At 38.5% G+C, this 15,667-nt stretch overlaps 1 protein-coding gene across 1 annotated transcript in view; it reads right to left on the bottom strand.

The window, feature by feature from the left end:
* LOC127623900 (ubiquitin carboxyl-terminal hydrolase 24-like) overlaps positions 1–15,667 on the bottom strand; it is a 111,570-nt gene that overhangs the window by 88,665 nt on the left and 7,238 nt on the right. Inside the window, exons 3-8 of the mRNA XM_052098495.1 lie at positions 11,029–11,197; positions 6,674–6,741; positions 6,403–6,546; positions 6,179–6,301; positions 5,777–5,812; positions 4,958–5,023 (exon numbers count right to left, since the gene is read on the bottom strand). Of these exons, the coding sequence (XP_051954455.1) occupies positions 4,958–5,023; positions 5,777–5,812; positions 6,179–6,301; positions 6,403–6,546; positions 6,674–6,741; positions 11,029–11,197 (606 nt within the window). The remainder of the gene's footprint in view (positions 1–4,957; positions 5,024–5,776; positions 5,813–6,178; positions 6,302–6,402; positions 6,547–6,673; positions 6,742–11,028; positions 11,198–15,667) is intronic.

Below are 15,667 nucleotides of genomic sequence, written 5' to 3'. Positions count from 1 at the left end.
AAACATACAGGTGAAACTCGAAAAATTTTAATATCGTGCAAAAGTTCATTAATTTCAGTAATTCAACTTAAAAGGTGAAACTAATATATTATATAGACTCATTACAAGCAAAGTAAGATATGTCAAGCCTTTATTTGATATAATTTTGATGATTATGCTTACAGCTTATGAAAACCCCAAATTCAGAATCTCAGAAAATTAGAATATTGTGAAAAGGTTCAGTATTGTAGGCTCAAAGTGTCACACTCTAATCAGCTAAACACCTGCAAAGGGTTCCTGAGCCTTTAAATGGTCTCTCAGTCTGGTTCAGTTGAATTCACAATCATGGGGAAGACTGCTGACCTGACAGTTGTGCAGAAAACCATCATTGACACCCTCCACAAGGAGGGAAAGCCTCAAAAGGTAATTGCAAAAGAAGTTGGATGTTCTCAAAGTGCTGTATCAAAGCACATTAATAGAAAGTTAAGTGGAAGGGAAAAGTGTGGAAGAAAAAGGTGCACAAGCAGCAGGGATGACCGTAGCCTGGAGAGGATTGTCAGGAAAAGGCCATTCAAATGTGTGGGGAGCTTCACAAGGAGTGGACTGAGGCTGGAGTTACTGCATCAAGAGCCACCACACACAGGCGGGTCCTGGACATGGGCTTCAAATGTCAAGCGTCTTACCTGGGCTAAAGAAAAAAGAACTGGTCTGTTGCTCAGTGGTCCAAAGTCCTCTTTTCTGATGAGAGCAAATTTTGCATCTCATTTGGAAACCAAGGTCCCAGAGTCTGGAGGAAGAATGGAGAGGCACACAATCCAAGATGCTTGAAGTCCAGTGTGAAGTTTCCACAGTATGTGTTGGTTTGGGGAGCCATGTCATCAGCTGGTGTTGGTCCACTGTGCTTTATTAAGTCAACGCAGCCGTCTACCGGGACATTTTAGAGCACTTCATGCTTCCTTCAGCAGACAAGCTTTATGGAGATGCTGACTTCATTTTCCAGCAGGACTTGGCACCTGCCCACACTGCCAAAAGTACCAAAACCTGGTTCAATGACCATGGTATTACTGTGCTTGATTGGCCAGCAAACTCGCCTGACCTGAACCCCATAGAGAATCTATGGGGCATTGCCAAGAGAAAGATGAGAGACATGAGACCAAACAATGCAGAAGAGCTGAAGGCCGCTATTGAAGCATCTTGGTCTTCCATAACACCTCAGCAGTGCCACAGGCTGATAGCATCCATGCCACGCCGCATTGAGGCAGTAATTACTGCAAAAGGGGCCCAAACCAAGTACTGAGTACATATGCATGATTATACTTTTCAGAGGGCCGACATTTCTGTATTTAAAATCCTTTTTTTTATTGATTTCATGTAATATTCTAATTTTCTGAGATTCTGAATTTGGGGTTTTCATAAGCTGTAAGCCATAATCATAAAAATTATATCAAATAATGGCTTGAAATATCTTACTTTGCTTGTAATGAGTCTATATAATATATTAGTTTCACCTTTTAAGTTGAATTACTGAAATTAATGAACTTTTGCACGATATTCTAATTTTTCGAGTTTCACCTGTACAGTATCTCACAAAAGTGAGTACACCCCTCACATTTTTGTAAATATTTGATTATATCTTTTCATGTGACAACACTGAAGAAATGACACTTTGCTGCAATGTAAAGTAGTGAGTGTACAGCTTGTATAACACTGTACATTTGCTGTCCCGTCAAAATAACTCAACACACAGCCATTAATGTCTAAACCGCTGGCAACAAAAGTGAGTACACCCCTAAGTGAAAATGTCAAAATTGGGCCCAATTAGCCATTTTCCATCCCCGGTGTCATGTGACTCGTTAGTGTTACAAGGTCTCAGGTGATAATGGGGAGCAGGTGTGTTAAATTTGGTGTCATCGCTCTTTCAAATCTCCCTCAAACTGGTCACTGGAAGTTCAACATGGCACCTCATGACAAAGAACTCTCTGAGGATCTGAAAAAATGAATTGTTGCTCTACATAAAGATGGCCTAGGCTTTAAGAAGATTGCCAAGACCCTGACACTGAGCTGCAGCATGGTGGCAAAGACCATACAGCAGTTTAACAGGATAGGTTCCACTCAGAACAGGCCTTCCCATGGTCGACCAAAGAAGTTGAGTGCACATGCTCAGCGTCATATCCAGAGGTTGTCTTTGGGAAATAGACATATGAGTGCTGCCAGCATTGCTGCAGAGGTTGAAGGGGTGGGTTGTCAGCCTGTCAGTGCTCAGACCATACGCTGCACACTGCATCAAATTGGTCTGCATGGCTGTCGTCCCAGAAGGAAGCCTCTTCTAAAGATGATGCATAAGAAAGCCAGCAAACAGTTTGCTGAAGACAAGCAGACTAAGGACATGGAACCATGTCCTGTGGTCTGATGAGATCAAGATAAACATATTTGGTTCAGATGGTGTCAAGCGTGTGTGGCGGAAACCAGGTGAGGAATACAAAGACAAGTGTCTTGCCTACAGTCAAGCATGGTGGTGGGAGTGTCATGGTTTGGGGCTGCATGAGTGCTGCCGGCACTGGGGAGCTACAGTTCATTGAGGGAACCATGAATGCCAACATGTACTGTGACATACTGAAGCAGAGCATGATACCCTCCCTTCGGAGACTGGGCTGCAGGGCAGTATTCCAGCATGATAACGACCCCAAACACACCTCCAAGACGACCACTGCCTTGCTAAAGAAGCTGAGGGTGAAGGTGATGGACTGGCCAAGCATGACTCCAGACCTAAACCCTATTGAGCATCTGTGGGTCATCCTCAAACGGAAGGTAGAGGAGCACCTCTAACATTCACCAGCTCCGTGATGTCATCATGGAGGAGTGGAAGGGGACTCCAGTGGCAACCTGTGAAGCTCTGGTGAACTCCATGCCCAAGAGGGTTAAAGCAGTGCTGGAAAATAATGGTGGCCACACAAAATATTGACACTTTGGGCCCAATTTGGACATTTTCACTTAGAGGTGTACTCACTTTTGTTGCCAGCGGTTTAGACATTAATGGCTGTGTGTTGAGTTATTTTGAGGGGACAGCAAATTTACACTGTTATACAAGCTGTTCACTCACTACTTTAAATTGCAGCAAAGTGTCATTTCTTCAGTGTTGTCACATGAAAAGATATAATCAAATATTTACAAAAATGCGAGGGGTGTACTCACTTTTGTGAGATACTGTATCTGGTAAAACACCAGCAGAGTTGCCTTTACGTGGCCACAGCAGGTCGTGTTTATTGGTAAAAAGAAATTTCCCTCTTGACGCTCATCTCAAACTTCCTGTTCCTGTGTTAATGCTGTTAATATGCAAATCCTAAATCAAAGCATCTTTTCCCTGTCGCCAGCTCCATCTCTCAGCCCTGGCACCCACGACATGCTAATGCCCACCTTCAAAAGACAAACGGGCGGAACCAAAAACAAGACGGCTTCTCAGCTCCCAGACAAGGGGGAGCATTTACACACTCATTTAAGGGGGAACTGATACCAGCGCCATTCATTATCAGCCCGTCCAACATTCAGAGCATCTATTTATCTGTCTAGCATGCATCTATATGTCTGTCTATCTGGCTCTCTCTCTATCAAATATATCACATATTCATAGCATCTAACGTGGTGATTTACGGCTGTATGATTAAATTCTTCGGGATTAACCCTCTAAATCAAATTCTCAATGTTAATCAGATGACTCAATTACCTGTGAGGGCTTGATGAGAAAATAGTGGTTAAAGCAATTCTGTAGGTGTGTGTGTTAATAAGTGGCCTCTTGTTGTTTCCAGCTACAGGAATTAATGTGGCATCTCATTTTCTCTCTCATCCCCCTCGTGTCTTCTCTCTTTCTCACTCTCTGCTGTGTGTAGGATGCGGTCTGTAATGGTGATAAACACATCCTGGGCTCTTTGGCACATGCACTATAATAGAATCTCTGCCCTCCTTCAACTCTCTCTTGTCTGCCTCAACATCTTCCTCATACTGCTTTTCTTCTTCCAAAAACACTCTTGCTCCTCCACTCTCTCTCTCTCTGATGTTATATGAACTGTCTATTTATTTCTTTGCTGTTTCATTTTTCTGTGCTCACAAGTCTCACTTGCCAAAGACATTCAATCAAAAAATTGGGATTAGAGGTAAACCAATATATATGTTTTACAGATTAATCTGTGCCGATAGTTGCTTTTAGGAACTATTGGTTATCTGCAAAAATAAATGCAGATAGTTGCTAATTTGTTTTTTTTGTAATATTTTTTATTATTATTATTATTATTCCTCCCTGTTTTTCTGTGGCCGGTGCTGGAGGATTCTACTGATAAAGGAATACTCTGGGTTCAAGTAAGACAGATCGACAGAATTTGTGGCATAATGTTGATTACCACAAAAATGCATTGACTCGTCCCTCCTTTTCTTTAAAAAAAGCACAAATTGAGGTCACAGTGAGGCACTTACAATTTAAATGAATTGGGACTTAAGGGGTGGATTTACCTCGTCTCTTCAGCCTATTGATGAGTTGAATATATTTACTAGCGGTTGTTAAAATAAAAAGGTAATCAAAGTGTTTTAGACATCTCCATTTATTCCGGCATTTATGCATCTGAGGGTCTGACCCATGTCAGGAATGCAGTTAGCCGTGCTTTCTCATTTAAACTTGCATTAATTATTCTAAAACTTGTGTAATATATGAGCTGTAAAGTTGTATAAATCATCATTTTTAGTCAGTTTAGGTTTTGTTGACATTACATCGTCATGGTAACGAAGTTGTAAAATCATAAAAACTAAATCGGTTCTTTGCCTTTTCTACCACCTTTGTTATCGTAATTGGCAAAATCCACTATCAACCTCTAATTGTGAAATCTGTAACCTCAACATTTACCTTTACATTTAAGATGTGTAGTGGTTAAGGCACAGGGTTTGATCTTTTATATTCTACTTGTTACAAATCTTACAGAGTGCACAGTCTTACCCCAATCTCTATCTCTTCTTGGTTGAGCTTGCATTGAATTGCTGTAAAGCCTCCCATCTCTCCAAACTGCAAAAGTCAAACAGAGACATTGATCACAGGACAGCTTTTATCCATTGTGGCAATAAGAGGTATATAAGTAAGGAACAATGTACAGTCAGCTGGGGTTGCAAGACTGCTGCTTTTTTATAGTCGACTAGTCCAACCCATTAGAGTCGAATTCGACTAGTGATGAAATTTCACCCTCAAACAACAACCAAACTGCATTCTTAAATGAGCGACCAGAATCCAAGTCAGATGTCCCAACACACAACGTAGACAATGGGGATGTATTCCGTCCGATCATTGGACATTATCAGTGCTGATACAATGTTATGTGCATGTGCAATACAGATACAGAGAATGTGTTTGATTATTGTTAATACGTTGATGCACTCTGTTGTTGAGAAGAGCGACACAGTAAAAAAAGTCACCAACCGATGTGCATTCTGTGTGTGCGACTTTTATTGTGTGTCCGACAGACCATCACAGCCTTCAGCATATTTGAGCCACTGCGCCTTTTCAGTGCAGAGCCACCGGGCTTCAAACCCACTGTATTTCCTAAAGACACGTATTATAAATCACGTGGTGTGTGACTAGTTGACTTCAGGTTGACAGTGTCGACTACGTTAGATGTAGTTGACTAGTCTGAGGTCATCATCACAAAATAATGTTTTGTAATACCATGAAAGGGTTTATTTTTGCAATAAGGACTGGCTGACTGTACATCATCATCATCATCATCATCATATTGCACAAATACTTAGAATTTGAAGAACTTACCCTATTCACAAGATCCACCAGCCAGCCATGAGGCTCCTATCCAATCATAACAAAAAGACAATGATGGCCAGTTAATATTGCACATTCCTAAAATTTAGTTATTTCGTTTCCTTATGCAATCTCTGCTTCATTCATTGCAAAAGATACCATTTTATCTAAGAGAATATGCTCAGGACATTTGACATTGTAAAGCTCATTTTATTAAACATGAATGTCTTTTTATTTCTGTGCAGTTAACAGGTCTCGTACTCGGACAAATAAACTAACACAATGTTACTGACTCCAAAACAGTTACCATACTCATTACTCATAAATGTACTGACTCTTTCACTCATTACCTAAGCTTCAAACACACACACACACACACACACACACACACACACACATGTACACATATAATACCTTTTGGTAGCTGGAGCTGGGAGAAACAGCAAACATGCTGTCCTCTCCAAACACTTCTGCCCAATTCCTTTGGCAGGCCTTCATCCGATTCTTAAAGTGATACTCGTTATCTGGGTTAAAAGCCTGCCAATATCACAATACAAGGAACAATAGTTAACGGCACGTTAAACCTATTTAGGATGTTGTGTTGTTGTGGTGATTGAGAAGGAAACACTGGTGTGTACCATAGTAAGAACTCCCATGAGTCCGATGGGTATGGGGTCCTGTTTGACTCTCTCAGCAACCAGATCCACCAGCAGCATCAGCATGTTATAGATGCCTTCATGAATCTCTGTTCCCCACTTGTGTACTGCACTGGACATCAGCAACTAAAAGATCATTTAACATATTAATTATTCATCATATCTCTTACTGTTACTAATTAACACTTTCTGACAAACACCAGATAGTCTGCACCATTGTTACATCCTTGCTTATCCAAACACACAAACAAACCTTTTTGAAGGCTTCAGGCATACATCTGTCCATGAATCTCTTACAGTTTTCATCTGGGTCAGCCAAGCCTGGAGAGAGAAATTTTTTCTTACATGTGACATTTCGATCTAGTGTACGCAAACCACAGGGTTCCCACCCTTTTTGACAAATTAATTTTCATGGCCTTTTCAGTTAATCAAGATTACTGGATGAGGATTACTTTGATATACTTTTAAAGATATAGCTAGCTGGGAAGATTTTCATTACTTTGTCATGTATCATTTTTTTGTAAATAAATTGGGGCCGTTCAGATCAAACATGTTCTTGTGCCCAAAATCTAGATGAAGCACAACAAAAAGAGCCAATCGAAGGTGTCTGAAATATGAAGTTCTTTTAGCTTGAAAGAACTCTTTTAGCTTGCACGTGAAAATCCCAGGAGATCAGCAGTTACAGAAATACTCAAACCGGCCCATCTGACACCAACAATCATGCCACTGTCCAAATCACTGAGATCACATTTTTTTCCCATTCTGATGGTTGATGTGAAAATTAACTGAAGCTCCTGACCTGTATCTGCAAGATTTTATACATAACACTACTACCACATGATTGGCTGATTAGATAATCGCATGAGTAAGTAGATGTACAGGTGTATCTAAAACAGTGGCCAGTGAGTGTATACAGATTAAACGTTTTAATATATATTTTACCAGATGAGGTTTTATTATTATTTACAAGATATGTAGTTGGAGACAATGATTAAAAGATTTAGATAAACCAAATCCCCACGAGGTGTCAGTGACTGTTTTTATTTCACCTCTAGACGCCGCTGTTACACTGTAGAACAGTGGTTCCCAAAGGGTGAGGTGCGCCTCCCAAGGGCACAGCAGGGGAGGCACAGGTAGACAGTGGGATTGGAGAAGTCCATAAAATAAAATAGTAATATAATATAGTTATTAGGCGTAAACTTTTGAAGCATGCTTCCAATCCAACGGAGTGTCAATTGTGCAATTGACTGATATATTTCAGGTGGGCTTTTGAGTCTGTAGAGGACAGAGGCTCTCATTGAAGAGAGATGGCTGCCATGCCAGTTTGTTTTCTTGTTGTACATTTTAACATATTATTTAAATCCACTGTTAAATCCTCTGCTTTTGAGAGAACAGGGTTTTTCCTGTATTGAAAATTATTGTGCGGCCGCTGAAGCAAAATTTTGTTCACCAAAGCAAACTTTATGATAAAAGTATCATATATATGATACTTTTGCTATTTTATAAGCACTAAATATGCTTCTCATCTGGAACATGGATGAGCGTGGGGTGCTTAAAGGGATAGAAAATGTAAATTCTCTCATTATTTACTCACCCTCATAATATCCCAGGTGTGAATGACTTTCTTTCTTCATCAGAACACATTTGAAGAAAAATAGAAAAAAGTCTTAACTCAGTAGGTCCTTTTTAAATGCAAGTGAAAGGCAATTTCTCTTTTGAAAGTCCAAAAATCACAGACAGTCACTGTAAACGTCATCCATACGACACCAGTTGTTAAATGAATGTAATCTAATCGCTTTTGGTGCAAAAAAGATAAATATTGAAGTACTTTTTTTACTCTAAATTATGCATCCAGTCGTCAGCGGTACACACACGTGTGACGAATCGCATTGGCATTTGAAACACGTGAGAACTGATGCACGTGCGTCACAACCGGAAGAGCAGTGCTGTTTACAAGTGAGGGGGAGGAACGCAGTACGGAAACTTGGTTGATTTTGGTTTAGATCTATTATTATCTGTTTCTTTACTCACAATAATGTGTTTTGTGTGCTCATCCTGCATGTCTCAACCAAGTGGAGAAAGTAAAATTACCTCGGTATCCAAGGTAACGCGAATACGCCACACGAGAGACCGCTTGGACTCCACCCTCTCCTGAAGCGTTGGATTTTAGTTAAAAAGTACTTAAATATTTATAATTTTCACGCCAAAAGCGATCTTATCACTTTAGCTGACATTAATTTAACTGCAAGAGTCGCATCGATGACATTTATGCTGACTGTCTGTGAAAAAGAAATCACCATTCACTTGCATTTTAAGGATAATTTTTTCTATTTTTCTTCAAATGTGTTCTGGTGAAGAAAAAGTAATAAACACCTGGGATTTCATGAGGGTGAGTAAATAATGAGAAATTGTACTTTTTTGGGTGAACCATCCCTTTTAAAAAATGGTTTTGCGTGAGTGTCACGCGATCCACCGAGAATCACACGTGAGACGCGCTCTGACCTATCATACGTTATATCTGGGGTGTAACGGCCGTCAACCAGCCTTCCCTTGATATGTGAGCCCCGGTGACAGGATAGCGCACAGCGGATCACATGATTGTTTCATTAAACTGGTCTTCTCTCATATCACAGATGACAAAACAGATACAATCCATTTGAATTCTTCAAGAGAATTTTCTATTTTAAAACACTATGGAGCAATTCAACCATTTCAAATGGCTACAGCATTGACATTCTGAACAGCTCTGAGAAGAGAAAGGGAAAACGCCTGCACCAGTATCAGTTACAAGACTTTTCACATCTACACATCAACAACACCCTTCCTAACACCTTTATGTTTGATCTCATTTAATGTAACATGAGATCATATGAAACTCTAATGATGACGCAAGAGAGGAGCAGAGCAGCTCGCGCCTCACTGAGGAGAGGAAGAAAATGCAAGTCCAAATGCACTCTAAACTTTCCAAACAGCTTCAGTTCATGTAGATCACAAAATATAATGGAATTATAATGGAAAAATGCTAAATAAGGAAATATAGAAGCACTGTCATTGTGAAATAAAGCAGAGAAGAATCTGGCGTTCCACTTAATCGAAACCTGCATGTCAGAGCATCTAAAAAGCAACCAACCTGGTATTATATCTTTAATGCATCCTTTATTAAAGTTCAAATAATAAGGAAGTGCTTCATAAACAAATTACGAAAATGACATTTCTCTGTGCAGTCAGCGTCAAGTCTATGAGTCACGTGAAGGGGGAGAGATTGAAACTGCACACGACTGAGGCAACCTCTGGCGTGGGGACGCAAGTCCCTCGTACAAATTTTCTATAGCTAGATTAATAACATGATGGATTGTGATGCATTGAATCATAATATACTGTAGCCTATGTGTCACTTGTGTTAAAGTTGGATCGAAGTGAAAATAAAGGTGAGAGTGTGTAGTCTTAGTCCATTATACATGGCAACAAAGTTTTTGATCAGTCTTTTTTGCCTTGCTTTCCAAAAATAATATACGTACATTTACATTAGTAGCTATAGTGCAGAAGAAAAATTGTTATTGAAGAATGTTGAATACAATATTTAATATTTTAAAATATCTAAAAACAGTCTACTTAAAACACGCTACATTTACCTGAGAAGCAACATATAAGATATTTAGACTTGCTTTTAGAGAATATGTGGAAAACAAGACAAATACTCTTGATTACAATAGGTTTTTTTGCAGTGAATTTTTACTGAATTAAACTTAATAATAAAAAAAAAAAATTCCCTTGGAATTCAGTGAATGTAATTTAAAGAAATGTTTCTCTAAATGACTCTTTATTGTTAGAAAGCACATTTAATACATCCTTTTAAGTCTAGGCACAAGCTGAATAATTGGTTAAGAGCTAATGATTAATCGTTGTAATAATCAACCTAACAGTTGAATAATCGCTCTAATAATTGTTAGATTAGTCGTTGTAAAAATAATCATTAGTTGCAGCCCAAGTGCTATTATTTTTAACAAATAAAACAACCACTGTAATGAGCATCCATGGCCTTTCTTGTGATTATTGCATTACAAATGTAACTGTTAAGCAATGAAATATCTATGTAAACTAAAGGGCATGTAAGGAAACATACTGGCATGGTTTGGCATCAGATATTCCAATAATCAAATTGAAAAAGTTTCAATTAGTAAAGGGGGGCTTGACTGAAAAAAATTGGGAACCACTGTTGTAGAAATAAGCCGTTTTAACTAGAATCCTCCAGCACTGGCCACAGAGAAACACAGAAGGATTAAATAAAAAAAACATTTCGGAAGCTGTTGGCATAGATTTTTGTAGATAGCAAATAGTTCCAAAAAGCAACTATCAGCACTGATTAATCTGTAAAACTGATTTATCGGTCTGCCTCTACCGTGCTAGCTTGCGGGCAAGTTTTACTCTACACAAACACTCACAGAGCAATTTTTTAAAGCTGAGAAAATTAGAACAATTTTTATTTATTACAGAACTTTCCACAATTTTTCCATGACTTAAACATTTGACAAATTTCCATAAATTTTCCAGGCATGGAAATCACAATTTGAAAACTTACTGATATTTACAGGAAAAATCAGAACTCACCCAGTCGGGCCAGGCAGGTGGAGGCAATGAGGCACTTGCCCAGTGATTCCTCTCTCTTGTAAGGGATAGACCAGTGATCAGTAAAGACTCTGCTCTCCAGCTCATACAGATTAGTGGTGGGAAACTCCATACTGTTCCCAGAACAGTTCCCATTCTCATCATTATTCCTCTGTCAGAGAGAGAAAGGGGAGAGAGATGTCATGCTATGATCTTAATGTGTTGTAACTTGTAATTACAATATTTCCTTAACTCCGCTTGTGCGTATTTACTGATCGGACAGCTATCCGATCATAATAAAACATTCAACACATTCAAAACTGTTTTTAGGGATGAGGCTATGCTATGCAATCTATGCATGTTGGCTTCTGTCTTATTTGGCTAGCTTCTACCAAGGGACAGCTGGATTTGTGCTAAAACACTGTGGAGTTAGTTTAGTCAAGTTCTCTGATGTCAACAAAAGATTTGGTAAAAGGTTTGTCATCCATTTTAAAATTTAATATGCTATTCTTTCAAGGCACGATTTTATGGTTATTTGCACTTACAGTAGCTTTGTAATTCCCCGCTGCTGGCAACCCTTTTTAGAACAGACCTGCGCCCCTCCAGTTGGGAACAACTGATCTACATCATCTCTTCAGTATTTATTATTAATGCTGCAATCTGGAATGCGGTTGTCCAAGACTCTAGCTTAGTGGCTAACAGCACAGATTTGTTGTGTTGTGGTGGAGCGCAAAATGAAATATTCTTGGCTGCTGACTTCAGAGGCTATTTATTTATCGTTTTGCTGCACATATTGCAACATTAATGGCCAGATATTTAGATGGGTGTTCTCTGATTACTAGCGTCCACACTGAAGTAGATTACGACGTAAAGGGCTGCACACTCTGCAAACAGGAAACAGTTCTGGCAGGGGAATATTCATATACAAGACATATGTTTCCCCTTGAGTGAGTGCAATAAGTGAATGTGCAATCAGTTCAAGAGAGAGTGTAAGTCACCTTCTCTCTTTCTGTGCCTCAGGGGAATGTTGAATGTCTGTGGTGGTCTCGAAGCCCAGAAGTTAATGGTTTTCCAACTCAGAGCGGACAAGCAGAGTTCTGTGTTAGGCCCCGGATTGGGGTAAATACTTCCCTATTGACTAGGTCTAAGTTCAAGGGTTAAATTAAGGTTCTTCTGACCTAAATTTAGCTGTGCCTAATTACTTATTAAAGAGCCATTATGAAAGCAAGTTTAACATTAAGCTGAGCTCAAATCGAGAGCAGCATCTGTGACACAAATGTCACACTAGTCTGTATGGTGTACTACGAATGAATGAAAGAGTATTTACTCAGGAATAAAATTCGACAATATCTGGATCACACAGACAACTTTATGTCATTGTGCATGATAGCAGATTATTAGATTTGTGATATCCTGGGTTACAAAATCATTAAACTTTTTTTTCAAAGGCAGATGGGTCGTTTACGTGCCATTCATATTTGATGTACTCAGTCATTTCAAAACATTAAACTATATAGTTTTTTTTTTAATAACAGTTTGCCTAATGATTCGGCAATTCAACTACAGAATCTTTATTGATGGATGTAAATATTTTTCACATGATACAGACTAAAACAGAACGCAATTCATACAAGTCTCAAGAAATATTTTTGTTGTATATTCTCATTTAAAAGTTTACCTGTTTTTTCTAAGAAACTTTCTCAAAATATCAACATTCATGCCATAAGATACTATAAAAACAACGTGAGTCACAAAACAAGAGAGATGTCTGCTTGTTTACGGCTGTTTCGGCAGTGCTTATAGAAGATAAAATTAAATACGCAACTTGTCCAAAAGCATTTAAATAACGCAAGACAGGGATGCAAAATAAATTAAATAAATTTAAAAAATTACAATTACAGCTGCCAGAAATTACTAATCATGCAAAGTGTCAATTACAGCATTTCATTAAGGTCTCCTGTTGCATCAACTTTTCCTATTTGCGACACATTTATTTTTGCCGTGGATAATCATTGATCACAGACATGTTCATAGCTAATTTGGTTTTGTGTTCAATGTATTAAAAATGCTTATTTTTATTTATTTAATTTTTCTACTAAGAGGGCCAATGTGAAGTTTAGGTGCGGTCTTGATTTACTGATGTATAAAGCTGCAATAAACCAGGACTAATTTGGAAACTAAGTTCACAGCTTATTTTGAATTTGTAGCCATCATACAGAATATACAATGCAGATACCCCCGCACAAAATAAACATTTGTGTGTGTAAATACTATTAATCTAAATGAATCACACAATTGAAATATCAAGGGAAATAATCGACAGTTAACATTTTACAAACAATTCAGTCATGAATCTCTTGCGCAAACAGTGAAATCGCACCCCTCTATCAGTGCACTGATTTGTGTCTGTCACTACAGAAAAGAGCGCAACATGATCACGCGGTGACATGTCGGCATGTTGTACACTTCTGGTAGGGCTGGCCGGTATTTCCGATTCATTCGAATTTGCATTCGATTCTTTTTTTAATTGAGAAATCAACATTATATAGTTAGATATGTTGTATATCCATCAAAGACTGAATAAGCAAGAGAAAAATAATTCACAGCAAATGCCACTCCCAATCTGATCAGCTGCACGTGTGTGGCGTGCTCCAACTGAACATGACAGGTTAAAAACATGGAGACTGATATAAAAGACAGCGGCAATATTCCCAGAATGATTGTAAAGTGTGTGATTGTAGCTCAACTTCATCCATCATGCATGTAAACATCGGCTTCAGACCATAACTGGCCTCGTTGTGCGCATGTTGATGAACAGTCTCCTTTCTTTTCTTTTTACCCATAAAAAAGCGTTAGTTATGTGACCGTTACGGGCGCTTCATTTCAAATCATATGTAGAGGCTATATATGGGGAATCAAACATCCACCGCTCCTTTTACCATGATGATTCAGATAGATCACAAATTATTGCTTTGTTCTGTGACGTGTTTCTAGTGTACTGCATCTATAGCAACATTTGGCAAGCGTTCATTTTGACAAACTTTGCGAGTTGAATTGTAATGATAAATGATTTCATATTGTTGCGCTGCTCAGTGTGAACCGCTGGAGGGTTTATGAATATACACACACATTGTTTGATATACATGATGAGAACTTTCATGATAAACTTGATCATTTATAGATATTGATTTCTAGATATCTTTCTAGATAGACTTTAGATCAAATGAATACCTACACTGGCTGATAATAATTTTTCAGTTTTCTTATTCTATTATTTCTGAGCATCTGGGATCATTAGATTTTAATTTATTTTACATTAACAGACTGTTGACAACTTCCCCCGTGGTACACTTTTCTTGCACACCTTTTTTCCTATAATGAAAAGAACTTGGATTTCTTGAACCAGGTTGTTCTGCATTCTAATAAATTACAAGCAATTTGAATCATGTTGGAGAACATTTAAAAGTTGAAAAAATCTAATACTAAATTGTCCATAAATTTGATTACAAATCTAGATTAAATGTTTTTTGCCATATCACCCAGCCCTAACTTCCAGCATTCAAGGATCATCTACATTATGCCGACTTACTGACAAGTGCCATCTCCTGCCATACATGTTTACATCAGCTCCAGCTTATTGACCTCCCCTATGCCACTTTAGCAATTTATATGCTACAGTTATATGTTTATGCCTCACACAGTAAATTACAGTAACAATTTACAAAAAGGTTCCATTTGTTAACATTATTTAACAACATTACTGTAGTTAACATGAACTAATGAACTTAATGTCAGTTACAACATATACCATTACATTTTTTAAATCTAAAGTTTATTAGTTAATGCACATTAATGCACAATGAACTAACATGAACAAACAATGACCAACTGTATTTTAATTAACTAACAGTTTCTTCAGTTAAAATGTGGATATTCAGGCTCTCCGAGTTGAATGGAACGCTTCATAAATCACAGCAACAACAATACAGAGAATAGCGGCTTTCCTCACAAGAGGGAACATTTGGGGACACACACACATACACATGGTGGAGTGGTGGTGGCGTAGTGAGCTAAAGCACATAACTGTTAATCAGAAGGTCGCTGGTTCGATCCCCACGGCCACCACCATTGTGTCCTTGAGCAAGGCACTTAACTCAAGGTTGCTCCGGGGGGATTGTCCCTGTAATAAGTGCTCTGTAAGTCGCTTTGGATAAAAGCGTCTGCCAAATGCATAAATGTAAATATACACACCAGGCGCATGTGGCAGTGTACAGCAGGTGTGTGTTTCAAACAGCTAGACTGAGCGCAGTTAAATGGAACACAATGCAGCATCTTCAAAACTGAACTTCAACTTAACATGCATATTAAAACGCAATGGTTATGGCATCTCCTGTTATTTGAAAATATACTGTTCAGACAGTCACTAAAAAATCTGCAACCACCTGAAGAACAGACAGACGCGCACTGTGCACATTCTTCCAGAGTTGGGCAGCGAATCTTAACATAATGACAAAGTATGATGCATTATATTTTGATTATGCAATCTTTTGTACATTTTGTAACATACTATTTTATAACAGCCCATAATAATGAATAGATGATACACTGGAACAACAAGATGCAATGCAGCAGACATGTTATT

Source organism: Xyrauchen texanus, chromosome 30 (genome assembly GCF_025860055.1).
Source record: "Xyrauchen texanus isolate HMW12.3.18 chromosome 30, RBS_HiC_50CHRs, whole genome shotgun sequence".
Classification (NCBI taxonomy): domain Eukaryota; kingdom Metazoa; phylum Chordata; class Actinopteri; order Cypriniformes; family Catostomidae; genus Xyrauchen; species Xyrauchen texanus.
This window is presented reverse-complemented; position numbering and strand designations above follow the sequence as displayed.